This window comes from Sciurus vulgaris, assembly GCF_902686455.1.
Source record: "Sciurus vulgaris genome assembly, chromosome: 7".
Taxonomy (NCBI): Eukaryota; Metazoa; Chordata; class Mammalia; order Rodentia; family Sciuridae; genus Sciurus; species Sciurus vulgaris.
The window spans coordinates 83,812,445-83,828,967 of NC_136467.1; the positions used below are offsets into that span (position 1 = coordinate 83,812,445).

Here is a 16,523-nt window from a genome sequence, read left to right on the forward strand (position 1 = left end):
TTTGATTAATGGCATTGGGATCTCCCATTTGCATAAACTTATAATAAGGGGGTCATCCTAACCTTCTCTTCAGCATCCAGATCTGTTCAATAGTCTTTAGTTTTGTTGTTTCTGCCCAGTTACATAGTTTAAATCCATTCTCACTTTTGACCTTAATTAAGGTCTACCTAATTTCTTGCTTAAACTATTTAAGATCCCTAATTGGTCTTTGTGTTTCATTCATTTCTCAGCCCTTTCTTATCTAGTCCATCTTCCACGTTGCATCCAAAGTAATCTTTCTGATCACTCACTATTCTTCAAGCACTGTGCGCATATACAGAATTAAAATCATTTCTTGCTAAGTAATACAGGGAATCAGATTTTAATTTTTTCTTTCTCTACTATTAAACAAGACTTTTCATTCCTTAACTCTTGTCTAACATTCCAGGCTTCCTTACATTATTTCTCCCATTTATGTCCTAGCCATCCTAAACCTCATGGAAGCCCCTAAATATCTTTGTCTTTTTTTTTTTTTTTCCCCCATCTTTGAAGTGTCTTTAAGTGTCTTTTTTCCTTCTAGTTTTTTTAATGATCTGTTACCTTTCAAAATTTGAAATATCACATCCTGGAATCCTCCTGGATCTTTTTAGGCAGAATCAAGCAATTTTTTCTTTGTTTCTGGAATATTCTTTTCACTATTTTTGTGGTACTTAAAATGTTGACAAAATTATTATTTTTCATATGTCTTTGTCGCCAGAAGACTGTGGGCTCCTATGTTTAATTAACTTATTCTTAAACCACTTTTATTTGGGATATGGTGGATAATAAGCATTTGAATGAATAAGCAAATGACTTATGAATGTTTGCATTTTTTAATCCATTTACTTTCCAAACCAAATTTTGAATGGTTTATTGGTCTTGCTTGTGTTAGTCCTGAATCCTAGAGAAATCAAATGTATAAAATGAATCAGTTTTTAGCATTGCAATAGTGGAACTCCATCTCAAGGCCAGTTTGATTTATAATTTTTGAGTATTACAAATAATCAGATATATGGCAGTATGATACAGATGTAAGATATTTAGCTGGGCATGGTGGTACTTGTCTGTAATCTCAGCAACTTAGCAAGACCCTGTCTCAAAAAGGTCTGGGTATGTAGTTCAGTGGAAAAGCACCCCTCTATTCAATCCCCAAACCAAAAATAGACATATATACTCATTAATAGTGATTTTTAAATATTGGCACCTGATAGAAGTAAGTGACATTTACTGATTCCAGCTGTCATCTATTACAGCATTAACAGGTTATTATTTGCTCTGAGCTTTATTTCCCTCATGAGGTCATCGTTAACCATTAAGAATCTTTTTTCCAGCTGTTAGCCCTTTGTCAATTCTTTTTGTCATTTAACTAAAACAGTTTGGATCATGTCATTACATATAAGTATACCAGTAGCCTTATTGACTAGTTTGAGCATCAAACCAAAAAAAGCAAGTCGATATATTAAGTGTGCTATTGTTCCCTTTTAGGAGATTGTAAGAACAATGCTTTTGTACCAGGAACTATTCAAGTAAATGGCCATGGGGGACAGCCATCAAAACTTGTGAAGAGAGGACCTGGAAGGAAACCTAAGGTAGAAGTTAATACCAGTAGTGGTGAAATTATACACAAGAAAAGGGGTAGAAAACCCAAAAAACTACAGTATACAAAGACAGAAAATGCAGAACAAAATAACATGCATCCCATCAGAGATGAAGTGGTTCCTTCTTCAACATGCAATTTTCTTTCTGAAACTAATATGGTTAAGGAGGATTTGTTACAGAAAAAGAGTCGTGGAGGCAGAAAACCCAAAAGGAAGATGAAAACACAAAAACTAGATTCAGATCTCATAGTTCCTGCAAATGTTAAAGTACTGAGGAGAAGTAACCGAAAAAAGACTGATGATCCCATTATAGATGAGGAAGAAGAGTTTGAGGAGCTCAAAAGCTCTGAACCCCACATGAGAACTAGAAACCAAGGTCGAAGGACAGCTTTCTATAATGAGGATGACTCGGAAGAGGAGCAAAGGCAGCTGTTGTTTGAAGACACCTCTTTGACTTTTGGAACTTCTAGTAGAGGACGAGTCCGAAAGTTGACTGAAAAAGCAAAAGCAAATTTAATTGGTTGGTAACTTGAACCAAAATATTTTACTTCGAAATCTATAAAACAGGTACAGTTAAGGAATAAGTAGATCTAACACTTCTGCTTCCTTGCTGCTATGGTGGATTAGGGAATGTTATGATTTGACTTGCAAAAAAAAAAAAAAAAACTTAGAAGACACTTCACTTCTTTAAATGAATATATATATATATATAAATATATACATATATATTTTAAATGTTTGCTATTTATTGCCCTTAGATAGGTTATACATTTCCACATTCATTTCATTCACTGTTTGAAACATAAGAAATTGAGGACCTATAATGAATTCCTGATTTATTTATGAAAGAGACAGTTCTGCTACACTCTTAAGGAGCATACTTTTCCTAATGATAGAGCATTTCATGTTAAAATGAATTATTTTTAACCAAGCAAGGTACATTTTTATTGATACAGAAGTCATGCCCCTAGGAAGACAGATGTTACATAGAGTAGCAGTAAATTTAAGGAATGTGTTTCCTCTAAAGATAAAATTCCTACCATTTGATTCCCTAAAAAGTTTAATTTTAGTTATAGAATGTTCATCTACAAAATATCTAGAGAAGGCTTTTGCTTTATTCCATTTCTGCCAAACTAAAAATAAAATGTGCTGATGAAAAGGAAACATATCCACATTGGAAAACATTTGACTGTCTAATTTTTCAGACCTTGATTCTTATATCAGTCTCTCAATCTCTGTTTATTGTGCCAAAGACTGAGAATCAGTGCAGTGGAAAGCCTGTTTTTGACTGTCAGGACAGCATACGCTTTTCAATATTGGAAAGGATATATATTCTAAAGAGCAAGTTATTAAAGAGTTATGCTGAGATATATTCTTTTTTGGTACTAATAGTAGAAAATAATGCACTGGTGGGTCCTTTGACAGAGATGTCTTAGAGAAAATGTTTTAAGTGGTTAAAGGATTCAAGGAAAATACAGGAAAAAAGGTATGAGATTTGATGTTTACTTGTTGATCTGGATTAATGTCATTTCTAAACTTTAGACATATCTGATAGGCTAAAATGACTTACAAAGAAATGTGTCTGTGTGTGTATGTGTATATATTGATAAATGGGTATAATGAAATATATATACAAACACATACTTATATACTATTACCCAGGTATAAATTCCTTTTTTCAGGATTTTTTAGATAGTGGTAGAATAAAAATAATTTTAAAACGTCATACTTTATAGTTTAATTTTAAGGGGAAGATTGGTTATTTTCAATTATTAAAGGTTAAAATAGGCCAAATCACTTTTTATGCAATCATGTTTTATACAGTGGTCTCATTGCACATTGTGTTTTTTCTGCACTTTTTACGGTATCCTTATCACGCTGGTATGTCAATATACACCCTAAAGAAAAACTCCATTTAATGATTGTGCCTTGTATTCTATTATTTTTTGCATCATTAGTAAAATTAAGTTGTCTATTGTAAATGATAACTATATGACTTAGGAGAATGTATTACTATATGTACTGCTATGGAAAAGGAAAGCAGTTATTTATTTGTTTATGGTACAGTTAGTTATTTTATACCTTAAAAACCAACATAAATACCATTTCTATTGTTTAAAAATTATTGTCCATTTTTAAAAAAAATTAAAGAATGTAGTATTTTCTGAGGACTGATATGGTACAAAAATGTAACCGAAATTTTCAAATACTACATTTTTAAAAAGCAAGGATTGGAAAAATATGTATCAGCATGACCCTGATGTAGAAAAATAAAGTCTTTAATTGAACCTTGGCAAATATATAACATAATTATTTCTTTACTTATTTCCAATAAGATAAATGTTAACTGTCATTTAACTCTCTTAAAGAAGATTGAAAAGTGATGCATTTTGGCTTTTTAGATTGTTTGTAACTAAATTTGTACAGAAATCCTCCTGTGAAATTAAGTAAACCATTTTCCAGATCTTGACTGGATTGCTGTGATTTTGCAGTTGAATAATTTCAAAATTTTCAGGTTTTTTGTATATTTATTTTTTTCTAACAGATATATTTAACTATATAATGGAAATTCAGTAGTTAATCCTTCATAATGCAGAAATGAATGGCTTGGTTGTATAGAAAAATGAATCTTTCAGTTACACCATTATTGAAATCGTATGTTTGAAATTTAAGGCATTAAAATGATTAGTTGCTTTTGAAGGCAATCTATTTGAAAATATAATTTCCTGATGTTATCTGCATTGTGTTAGAAAAAAAGAATAGACTATAAAATCCCATTTTTGTAAAAAAAAAAAAAAAGTGTATAGTTTCGAGGTGTGTACAGAAAAAGGAATAGTGTGCACAGTCTTAGAGTGAAATACCTCTATGTGGTGTATGGATTAGCTCCAACTCTTGAGCAGAAAAATGAGTATTTACCATCTTTCTTATAAGTAGTAAATATATTATACCTATTCTAAAGACACTGTATTAATGACCATATTTGGACATTTTCACACACTGGTTTCTTAGTAAAGCAAAATGACTTGGATCAGATTATTTGTAACAGAAACACTTAAAATGTATTGGTAATACCAGACCTATTTATATTTTTATAATTTAGCTTCTGTATATTGCAAAAAATTGAATCAAGAAATTTAAGTCATTGCCATATTTTTGTTTTGTTTTACCACTTGGAAAAATACCCTCTTTAAGACAGTAACATCATATATGTACTGTTTCTAAGCCAGAGTGAGATATTGGCATTTGTGTTATAGGTGAGCAATATAAAAATCTCAAATTTGCTGCAAGTTTCAGAAACATAACTTATTACATGCATGGAATATGGAAATTAATTTCCATGTTGATAAATACCCAAGCCTAAATGTTCTCTCCCTCTTCCCCTATATTCTCAAGCCCCAGATGAATCTTATAATTTGAATGTTGCCACTGAATAAATATGCAGTCTAATTATAGTTTTACAACCTTTTGCAATAGATATCTAGCATCTTAAAATTATATCCTTTGCAATCTGCTATTATAGCATTGAACCGTTTTCTCTATGTATTTATGAATTAAATAAGACCTTATTTTCAATGTTTTTATTACCCAACTTCACTACGGATTTCAAGACTGGTGGCATTATTACAAAACTGTCTTCTTCCTTAAATTTAATTAGAATAACCATATTGTGTGTGTGAGCTTGTTTAGGTCGCATCTGAAAAATAGTATTTACTGAATTAAGTATCACCTGGAAATCAATTAATTAAGACAGTGAGTGAAGATCCTCATGCAGCCCTATGTTAATATCCGAAACTGTCCCTTATCTGCACTGTAGCAAGCTATCTAACAAATGTATTGAAATGACATTTTATTGTTTGGTATTAGCATTTACCTGTTGTAAAGTATTATTCCCAATATAGTTTCACCAGTTAAAAGTGCTTAATTTTGACATTCCATTTTATACATTGACACCTATATATTTCTCTCAAGTATAATCTGGAAACAATTCTGATTTTTATTTTTCTATCTAAAGAAAACATTATTCTGAATATTTTTGTTCACCTGAAATTTCCTGAGTAGGTTGAAAGGACCAAGATACTTGAGTGATTAAAGGGCTATATAATTGTTCACCTTGAATGTAGGAGGTGTATAATTTTAAAAGTTATAATAGGGGAATTACTTTTATCTTCTGTGCATTATAGTTCCCAACTTACATAGAAAATGTTTCTAACATAATAGGTTGGGCAGTGGTTTAGTTATATTTAGGTAACAATTTATTTTCCTATTAAAGTTGGAAAAATAAACCTTTCCTTGCTTCCATCTTTGCACTTCCATTTACTTCCCCTGTTTCCAAGTGATTTCAGCTAAATTAATATTACATTTACTAAGAAACTATTTTCATAACAAAACACTCCAAATGAAAAGTCATTTTGAACTACGTACAGTACCCAGGAATAGGTCATTGAGTCAGAAGACTGTAAGTACCACTTTGAGCACTCCAGTGATAAGCCTTGTACACACTACAATAAAAGTTAGTAGAAAATCTGAGCTATAAATATATATTTTTAGTTTTGATAGCTGTTTTAGAATACTTTTTTAATGCAGATAAAATTATCAGGAAATTAACCTTATATGGCACAAACCAAATACATAATATTGTGTGACTGAGTTTCTACATTCAAGGAGTTAAGAAAATAGGTTCAAGATGGTATATAGTACACAAGCATATAAGGCAGATGCATACAAATGCATACACATACTGGCTACTCTTAAGAATGTGTGTTTATTTATCACAATGATAGACTGTAAAATGAAACAAAATACAAAGTTACATTTTTGGACCATATTAAAACTGCAAGAAGACAGGTCTTCTAAAAAGATCTTTTAGAAAACTGTTAAATCCTGTCACGGATATTTAGACATGTGTAGAATGTAGCTCAATTTTAAAAAGTAACTGACCTAGAGGGTTAAGGTTGAAACTGACACATTTTCAAATTAAAATTATGCTTATTTTGTACAGAAAACAATGTTAAACACAAGCAAAACTGTTGTATGTAATAAGTAACAGTTAAAAACAAATTATTATTTAGCTTTATTGAGGTTTTGGGGTTTTTTTTTTTTTCCTTCCAGACCTGGAGTATCATGTTATAAACAACAGTCTCACACCACAATAGCAGTGCCCTTTCTTTTTGTACATATTGATTGGACCTTTCTTTACTGTTACGTGGACACTTTCTATGTTAGTTTTGATGCATAATTCTTTGAATCCTTTTATACAAACTAGAATGTATGTGTAAGAATTCCTGTCCCTGCAATGTAGTAACTATAAACTTATTTTTAAATAAATAGAAAACTTGTTTTTCTAAGCTTTTTTGTAAAGTGTCATGATTTCTTTACTTTTTTATTTGCTTTTTGTAATACATAAAGCTCTTGATACATAATTTTAACGGGCAATTTACCAAAGTGGTTGTTTGGCAGAAGCCATTATATTATTATGCTTGTTCATTAGAATTTCTGATGCCCTACTTAGTGAAATGTTAAAATCACTATCAATTAAAGAAATTGAGTATCTGAATGTAATTTAATTACAAAAATGGAGATTAAAAATAAAAACTCGAATTGCCCTTTTTATGCATTCATTTAAAATAGTTTTATTGACTTGTTATTTTTTTTTTGCAGGTTACTGTAGTGGGTGATAAATACTTTGATACTCGTATTTTTGTTAAGATATGTCAAAGGAACATGCTGCATAAATGTTTTCTCAAACACGAAATTTCTGGGAAGAGTTTTAAAGAATGAGAAAAGTTTAACTTATAAAGCAGTGTGCAGATATTGAGATCTACAAACCTGTTGCTATTTTTTTTTGCAATTTGTTCAGATTGGTATACATTTTTATTAACATCCTAAGAATCTCCAGTTTTCATATGAAGAATATTAGATATAAATATATAAGAATATGTGTCTATAACAGATAATTCAAGTTAAGCACATAAGGAGGAATTTCTAATTTTGTGCTAATGATCATTTTTGCCTAAGTAGTTTTGTTTAAATGGTTTTGTGTAAAATAAACACCTAAGTTAAGGAAACTAGGTACCTTTTTCCCCCTAAATTATGTAGACACTATTACCAAGTATATACTTAGAAGAACCAGCCAAGTGAAATGCATTTTTAAGCAGCTACTTTTTTTGTTGTTGTTTGAGATAGGATTTCGCCAAGTTGCCCCGTCTGGCATCAGATTTGTAATAGTCCTGCTTCAGCATTCTGAGGCGTGCGCCACCACCCAGCTAGCAACTGCTTTGTACTGATTTCTCTTTTGTTACAACATAAACTATGATCTGAGTTTCCCCAGTATTTAAGAGACAGTAAAGACCAAAGCACAAAAGCTCTGATCCTTGTAATATGGTACTTAGTAACTCTGCATTCAACATATTCACTATATATCGATTACTGTTTTGGTGGGAAGAATAGTGGAAAGGATTCGATGAGGTACCTTTCTACCTAGTTAGACATGTTAGTACACTGAAAAGCACTGGACTTGGAGTTAGAAAAATGGAAGTGTGACTTGCATTAGTGACAGTAAAGAAGTAGAATAACCTCAGCAAGATCATTACATCTGTGAGCTTCATTTTCCTCATGTGTAAAGCTTTTAAAAGTTGATTAGAATATCGACAAGGTCCAATTAAAATAACCTGTGATTACCTCATTTGTGTATTATCCTCTGTACCCATGATTCAGTCTTGACTTTTTTACTTAGTCCCTATAGAAAATAGACTAACATAAAGCTTCCAGGCAAGCTGTGTCTTATGGCCATGAACTGATTATGGTAAATGTGAGATTTGCTGAATCCCTGAAAGGAGTTTTGACTGTTGCAAGACTATTGTTACAATTGTGAGTCATTTGAAATATTTGTTTGCTACTGATAGGAAAGTGAAATTAATCACCTAAAAACATGGTTGCCTAATAATAAGTTGGTTTTCTTTCTATTCAAAATGAAGTAAAATACTTTAAATATAGAGACATTAATTTTAAGGAAATATATATTTTTTAACCTGTGGAAAACTTGCTTTTTGTAATTTTGGTCTTTGATACTCAAGGAGATACATCAAAAAAGAAACAAAACTATTCTTAGGAGATACAGAATCTGCTACCTGAACAGATTATAGAAAGATTGAAGAGTAACTCAATCTCCTTTTAAGAACTTTTTAAAAACATTTTTAAGTTTTATTTAATTAATTATTTTTTTGCAGTGCTGAGGAGAAATCCCAGGACCTTGTGCATGCAAATATATAAGCCACAGTGGCCGTGAGCCAAGGGGCAAGCAATACAGAGAAGGAAAAGCTTGGCAGGAAGAGGCTGGGGAAGAAGATATAAGGGAAAAGAAAGGCTTTGAAACGCTACCATACATAATGGGGAATCTAGAAAGCCACGTACATGCCTTGTGCTAGATGCTTGAGACCTGAGAAAATCCTGAGTGTTCACCTCTGACCTTTAGGCTGCACACAAGCAGGAAGTGAAAGCTAAAAAAAGAGTTGTAAAATAGCTTCCCTAAGCATTGAATTAGTCCTCCAACACAGAGCTAATCTGCAGTTCATGTGGAACTTAGTCTGGGACCTTTACTATTAGAGTTAAGGGGAAATAGCTTCATATGTTAGCTAAAAGCTTGCTCCTCAAAATTTGTTAAATTTAATTTTATCAAACTTTTCTTAAAGATGAACCCTGTTAAGTCACCATGTAGAAGTTTGCAATACAAAAACTCAAATTGGGAGCAAATGAAACAAGGTTCTTTTAATATACAAATAAATAAATTTGAGCCTTTCTTAAACCACTCTTATTTTCTGACCTGTTTTCACTTAGATGTAGATTTTCTTGCTTTTTTTTAAAAAATAAATTTGTATTTTTTATTGTTCAGTTTGCATTGTATTTTTAAGCCCCCCCCCCCCTTTTTTAATTGGTGCATTATAACTATACAAACTGATGGGATTTGTTGTTACATATTCGTGCACTTCCCTGTCTTTGCAAACTATGTATTCTGAAGTGCCAGACCCTCATTGATAACAACAGTGGCTAATGTACTAATTAACTACTGTCAGGTACTATTGTACATTTTGTGAGGGTCAGGGTGATACTGGGGATTGGACCCAGGGCAATTTCCGCTGAGCTACACCCCAGCCCTTTTATTCTGAGACAGAATCTAAGTTGCTGAGGCTGGACTTGAACTTGTGATTTTCCTATCTAAAACTTCCCGAGTTGCTGGGATTGCAGGTGTGTGCCGAACACCAAACCTGGGTTTACTGCATACTTTACACAGAGTAATTCATTTAATCTTCACAATTTCATGAAGTCGGTAGAATTATTATTACCCTATTAGAGAAACTGAAACATTAATTAACATCATTCTATGCCAATAGATTTATTGAATTAATGTTATTTCTACTTAAGGATTATAGTAGTGTAAAGACAATTCTAAGATTTGTTCTTAATATAAAAAGCCAGTGTATAGATCACTAGGAGGACCATTTTGTACTACCCATAATGGTTTTCTGATGTTGGATTTAAAACATCCATCAATCTGGCATGGATCTTCATTACTTTTAATTGAATCCCCAACACTATATCTAGACTGCATTCATGACCTTCAAAAAGCAGACAGCAAAATGGGATTAAATGCAAGATTTTTAATAAAGGAAATACTCATGAAAGGAAATGGGGAGGGAGCCTGGAAAATCCACCAGACTATAATGCAGGTCTGACCTCCAAGTGAAGGAGGGTGGGGAGGAATGTTGGATGAAATATCCTCAACTGTCATGTAGCCTAAGGAATGTTCAGCAAGGCTGTTGGGTCAAAGTGGACTATCCAGAGAGTCACTAACTCCCAGGTGTGCGTGCACCTGCATGTTCATCATTGACAGAACAGTCTAAGGGAAGTGGGAATCACACAGTGATGGATTTCAGAATGCAGCTTCTGGGGTCCTGGTGGATTAAGCTCCTGCAGATGGAATTCTGTGCGACACACTTTCATGGCCACAACAACATGCTTTAACATCTTAAAACTTTTTGGCTTTATTTTAGTCAGGAGGTCACTTTTTATTTACACTATTTCCAACCTCTTGATGAATTACATTGTTGGAAATGCTGACTCGACAGTCTTTGAATCATTTTCTCTGCCAATTTCAGTTCATAACTAATGCATCATAAGCAAATTAGTGTACAGTGGTCCACGTGATGTGGACAAAAGTTCACATTTGAGTCATGACAATTGCCTGTAATACCTAAGGTATAAAAATCTGTAACTTAACCTAGTATTAATTGGTACCTATAAAAATGTATTGAGCCTATTAAGCCAAATGTCATAATCATCAAAGAAGGAACTTATTCATTATATGTAGGTAATGGACAATTTATTGAAAATCTTGTAAGTAATTTATGTAAATGCTGTACTTCACAGAAAGCCTTGAAATTGTTTTAAGAATGTTGTCTTGAATTAATTTTTACATGAATGAGGTCATCAACCAAGTGACAGCAGAATGGAATCTAGGCAAAACAACTCCACTGAACACAAAACAGATATGTCAGATTCTGACTGTGTAAATAGACCGTGAACTCTATTTTCATTCTTTATACAGTATGGGTGCCTATCAACCAATATCCCTGGCATGCAAAAGTAAAACATTTTTGAAATGTGAAAGCATGATGAATGGATAAAAAAAATGTGGTATATATATGTATACATATATATATGGGGGGTGTTGGGAATAATAGTGTTACTTTAGGTAGAGGTAAGTGAAGGGAGGAGAGGGGGTATGAAGGTAAGAAGGATAGTAGAATGAATCAGACATTATTACCCCATGTACATATACAACTATATGACTGTTGGGATTCTACATCATGTATATATAATCAGAAGAATGAGAAATTATACTCTATTATATATGATGTATCAAAGTGCATTCTACTGTCATGTATAACTAAAAAATAAAATTTTAATGTGCTGGATTTTGTGATATCACAATTCAAATAATGGCTAATCTCCAAAATTGAGATTCATTTTCAGGCAAGATTTTAAAAGAAGTTACATTTTGGGTTAACCTCTTCATCATTCTTGTCAGTTGAAGGGCAAATTAAGGAAACCTTTTTTCTTAAGTTTTGAGGAAAGTTTTCAATGTTCTCTTGCAAGTTATTAGCATTACTTAGGAGTTCGTTAATCCCCACTTAAAGCAAAGTTAATTTAGTTTAGGAATAGTTTAAATGATCTATAAAAAATGAAATTTTATCTGGGAACATTTCATATGAATTAAGCATTTTGGCTTAGTGTAATATTGTGATGATCACAAATATATATTAAATTGTGATTTCCACAGAGCAGTAGAAAAATGTCAAAAATAAAAGAAAATATCATCTGCTCACTTCCTATTTTATCCAATATCAGTGTTTTCAAGAAATCTAACTTTTAACAAATAGTTGAAATATTGCTAGGGAAAAAGAGGGTTCACCTAAAATATGTATTATTTAGATCATTCTCTTCACATTTTGGTCTAAAAACTGTTTAAAAGATGTAGTCATCTCCCCAGCGATGACTTTTGTGCCATCACAATTCATTTTAGACAATGTTTTCATAGCATATGTACAAATATGCTTACAGATGCCTGTGAATTATAAACATCTAAATATATCTGTAATAAATTGCATATGCGGTATGCAAGTGTAAATACAAATAGCACATTTAACAAATCAGGAGCCTGAGTGCTAATATCTTTGTTCTCTTGGCGTATACTATGTCTCTTCATCCAACAATAATTTTGTAATACTTCTCAGGTTTGTTCATGTGTTTTACACAAAGCGTAATTCATTTTAATTAATAATATTTATTGTGTGAATACATCATAGTCTAACCATTCTGTGGCCAGAAGATATGGTAGTGGTTTCCACTTTTGCTATTATGAACAACCCTGCTATAGACATAATTTCCTGTGTTTGCTTTTTGTACCCCTTCAGCCCATTGCCCACACTGCTGGTGTAGTGGTGGTGATGGTGTTCTATACGTGTATATACATGTGTATGCATGTATCCTATAGGACTAATTCTTATGACTTTGTTTCAACCTTGTGGTTTGGAATAACCACCTAGAATAATGTTCTAGATGACTAAAAGGACCTCAAAATACATAATTTTCTAATATAATAATTGCTACAGTCACTGGCAATTCCTTTGGAGGCTATACATGAAAATAGTGATGTTGCAAAGTGTGTTTGCTGCTCCTCTTCCTTTTTTTCAACTGAACCTAACGGATATGAAGTGTTCCTCAAAGGCTTATGTGTGGAAGACTTGGTCCCCAATGTAGCAGTGTTCAGAGGTGGGGATATTGAGAAGTAATGGGATCATGAGGGTTCTGACCTTCATGGATTAATCCATTGGATTGATAATTTGATGACAGTGGGAGGTGGTGGAAACTGTTTAGGAGTTGGGCCTCCTTGGAGGAAATAAGTCATTAAGGGCGTGCCCTGGAAGGGTTTTTCTTGTTCCTGGCCGCTTTGCCTCTCTCTACTTCATGGCTTCCATGAGGTGAGGAGCTTTCCTATCCAACTCCCTTCTGCCATGATGTTTCTGCTTTTGAATCATCCCACCATGGACAGAAACCCATGGAACTGTGAACCAAAATACATTTTTCCTCCTCTACGTTGATTTTCCCAGGTATTTTATTCTAGCAATGAAAAGCTAATACACTATCCCTGTCCGTCTCCACTCTGAATTCTGGTACTACAGATGCTCTCAATCTGGTTAGATGTGACATATCACTTACCGCCAAAGTTTTCCAGGGAAAAAGAAAAAAAAAAAATCTCTCCTGGGAGGTTGTCGCAGAGAAAGTTAAAACAGTGAAAAGAGCATGAGAGTAGTCAGTAATTCCTAATTGTTGATCATGGCACTACCAATTATGAGCTGTCAAGTCACTCTGTAGGTCTTCTTGCAAACGTAAAAAGGGCAATTGTGATTCTTGTATAATCTTGTATAGTCTTCCTTCTAGAATGAGGAAGATAAAGGGAAAAAATAAGCCAAAAAACTTCCATGTATTCCGCAAACATTTAATGAACACTTAGTATATGTTCTATATAACTATAGAACATATACTAAGTTTTTTTGCTGCTGTGACCAAAAGACCTCCCACAGACAGTTTTAGAAGAGGAAAAGTTTATTTGGCACTCACAATTTCAGAGGTCTCAGTCCATAGATGAGTGATTGCATTGCTTTGTGCTCCTGGTGAAGCAGAAGAGTGTGGCAGAGGAAAGCAGCTCAGGACAGGACAATCAGGAAGCAGAGACTTTACAGACTTATCAGGGACAAAATATATACCCCAAGGGCAAGCTCCCAATGATCCCCTTTCTCCAGCCACACCCTACTTGCCTACAGTTATCACTCAGTCGATTTAATCCCTAGTAGATTAATGCACTGATTAGGTTAAGGCTCCCATAACTAATCATTTCACCTCTAAACTTTCTTGCATTGTCTTTAGGGGGACACCTAATATCTATACCATAATACTATGTCCCAATTACTGTGCTATGTGCAGAAACAAAACATATGACCTTTTTTCTTAAAGGATCTTACAGACTGTAGAGTGGATGTTAGTCCTGGCTGCACACTGGAATCATATAGAGCATGATTAAAAAAAAAAAAAAAGTGTGGGGGGAATTCCTATCAGTGTTCCCTACATCCTGGCCATGTGAAATTAGATAAATCCACTCATGTCCCATGTAATGACATTTTGATCAATGACAGGTAACATATAAGAGGTTGGTCCAAACAGGCATGGTGGCACATTCTTGTAATCCCAGTGACTTGGGAGGCTTAGGCAGGAGAATCACAAGTTCAAAGCCATTCTCAGCAAATTGGCAAGGTCCTAAACATCTTAGAGAGATCCTGCCTCAAAAAAAGCCTGGGGATGTGGTTCAGTGGTTAAGCACCCCTGTGTTCAATCCCCATTACAATAAAGAAAGAAATATTGTTCCATTTAGCCTAGATGTTTAGTAGGTTATACCATTTAAGTTTGTGTAAGTACAATCTACAATATTCGCACAACAAAATTGCTTAAAAAACCATTTCTCAGAACAGATAGTATACCTGTCCTTAAGGAGGAAATGGCTGTACTTAAGCTCTCCTTAGCTTGTACTCCATAAGTATGTTGAAGAAAACAGAAGCTAGTTCATAGGACAGTTTTAAATATTCCTTACCGCAGCCCTTTCATCTCTCGGCCATGGCCACTAATTCAGGAAAAGAAATTGGTTGGGGGTGATGTGGGGGGCGGGGAGGTGAAGAAAAGACACACAGATACAGAAAAAGGTTGGGTCCTGCTCTCTGATGGAGAAGCAATGACCTAGAGCTAGCTCAGCATGTTTACTATATAGGTTTCATTAAAAGGTTATTTGTGAGAAAGTTTTGGTAAAGCAGGCAATCTGAAGAACACAGGACTGGTGAGACATGAGGGTCATCTTGTTATGCTCAGTATTTTCTATCTCTGGGAACTGGTGCCTGAACTCAAGGTCCTGACTGATAATTCTGAGTCTTTGCAGTCTCCTCCCTGGTGTCACCATAGCAACTGGGCCATTTGACCTGCACTTTTGACAGGCAGTTCCCAGTGCAAACACAGCCAAGAGTCAGAAAGACCGTGATTCAAATCACCAGTCTCCACAATTCCTAACATTGATTTACTCTGTGCCTGGTACAGTGTATGCCGGTGACAGATAGCTGAGAGTGAAGTGGAATAGATAGGTAACCACATTGCTGGAGTAGTGTGTGATCTTGTTACAAAGAAGAGAAATGTGAAAGTGCAATGAAAACACAATAGGGTCATCTAACAACTGAGGTGGCTATTCTGGAGAATATGATATTAAGAGTTTTTAATTTAACAGTGAGTTTGTTAGCTGGACAAGCCCCACTGCACGGGGGCAGTGCAGGATGAGAAGGAATTAGAAACATCCCACACAGTACAATGTGTTCAATTCTCCTGGAACATAAGAAGGGGAGTGCAAGAATCCATTCTGAAGGGACTTGAAACCACAAGAAAGGGTTGATCTTGATGATGTTGGCTATCTACTGCCATCAAAAAGTTTTAAGCTGGGAAGAATGTGATTAGAGCTACATTTAAGTTAGGATACTGAATCCTGGCAAGTATTTAGGGTGACGTGATTTTGGAATAGGGTGATCAGCAGAGGCAATGATCCAGCCTCATGCAGTCACAAGAAGAAATGGAGTGGCTGACATGGGAGAAAGAGGTCAACTCTACAGCCATTGGCAGCAGAGAAAGGGTGAGAGATGCACAGGACATAATTATGCCATCCCTACCCTGGTACTAACTGGTGAACGAGGGAAGTGCCAAGACCTACTATGGGATCCCAGTGTGGGAAAGAGGCTCTGGCAAACTTTGTCAAGGGCCAGGTGAGTCTGAAAGACCTGGAGGCAGGTTATCGGAGCAGGTGCAATTCAGACCCCTGCAGCTGCGCCCTGGTGGTGCCAGTCCCCGACCCGCTGAGTGTGAGCGGTGGTCCAGGGCGCACGGCGAGCTCAACCGCCCTGTCCGAACCAGCGGCCCGCGAATATTGGGGGGTCTTGTGTGCTGGAGACTCCCTGTCCGTCCCAAGCACGAGTCAAGCTTCCGCTGTCCCTCAGCCCTTGTCTCTGCACGCCCAGAGGTGAGGATAGGGGCCGGGCCTGCACCGCGGGCGAAGGCTGCTGTCCGGTCCACCGCAGGAGAGACTCCGCAGCGGCGCGGGAATGCTCCGGCCCCTGGGGCTCTGCCCGCGGCGCCTTGATTCTGACCCCAACAGGAGGCACGCGCCGCTCACCGCCCAGCACACGGATCGAGACCCCGGGTCAGACAGACAGCAGGAAACCGGTGCTCCTGCGCCTCCGCATCCGAACTTTACCAGCGACAGGTTTG

The 16,523-nt window shown here is 35.2% G+C and overlaps 1 protein-coding gene across 1 annotated transcript in view; it reads left to right on the forward strand.

The window, feature by feature from the left end:
- PHIP (PHIP subunit of CUL4-Ring ligase complex) overlaps positions 1 to 4,485 on the forward strand; it is a 121,226-nt gene extending 116,741 nt beyond the window's left edge. Inside the window, exon 40 of the mRNA XM_079147138.1 lies at positions 1,504 to 4,485. Coding sequence (XP_079003264.1) covers positions 1,504 to 2,144 — 641 coding nt within the window. The 3' untranslated portion in view covers positions 2,145 to 4,485. The remainder of the gene's footprint in view (positions 1 to 1,503) is intronic.
- The last annotated feature ends 12,038 nt before the right edge of the window (positions 4,486 to 16,523 follow it).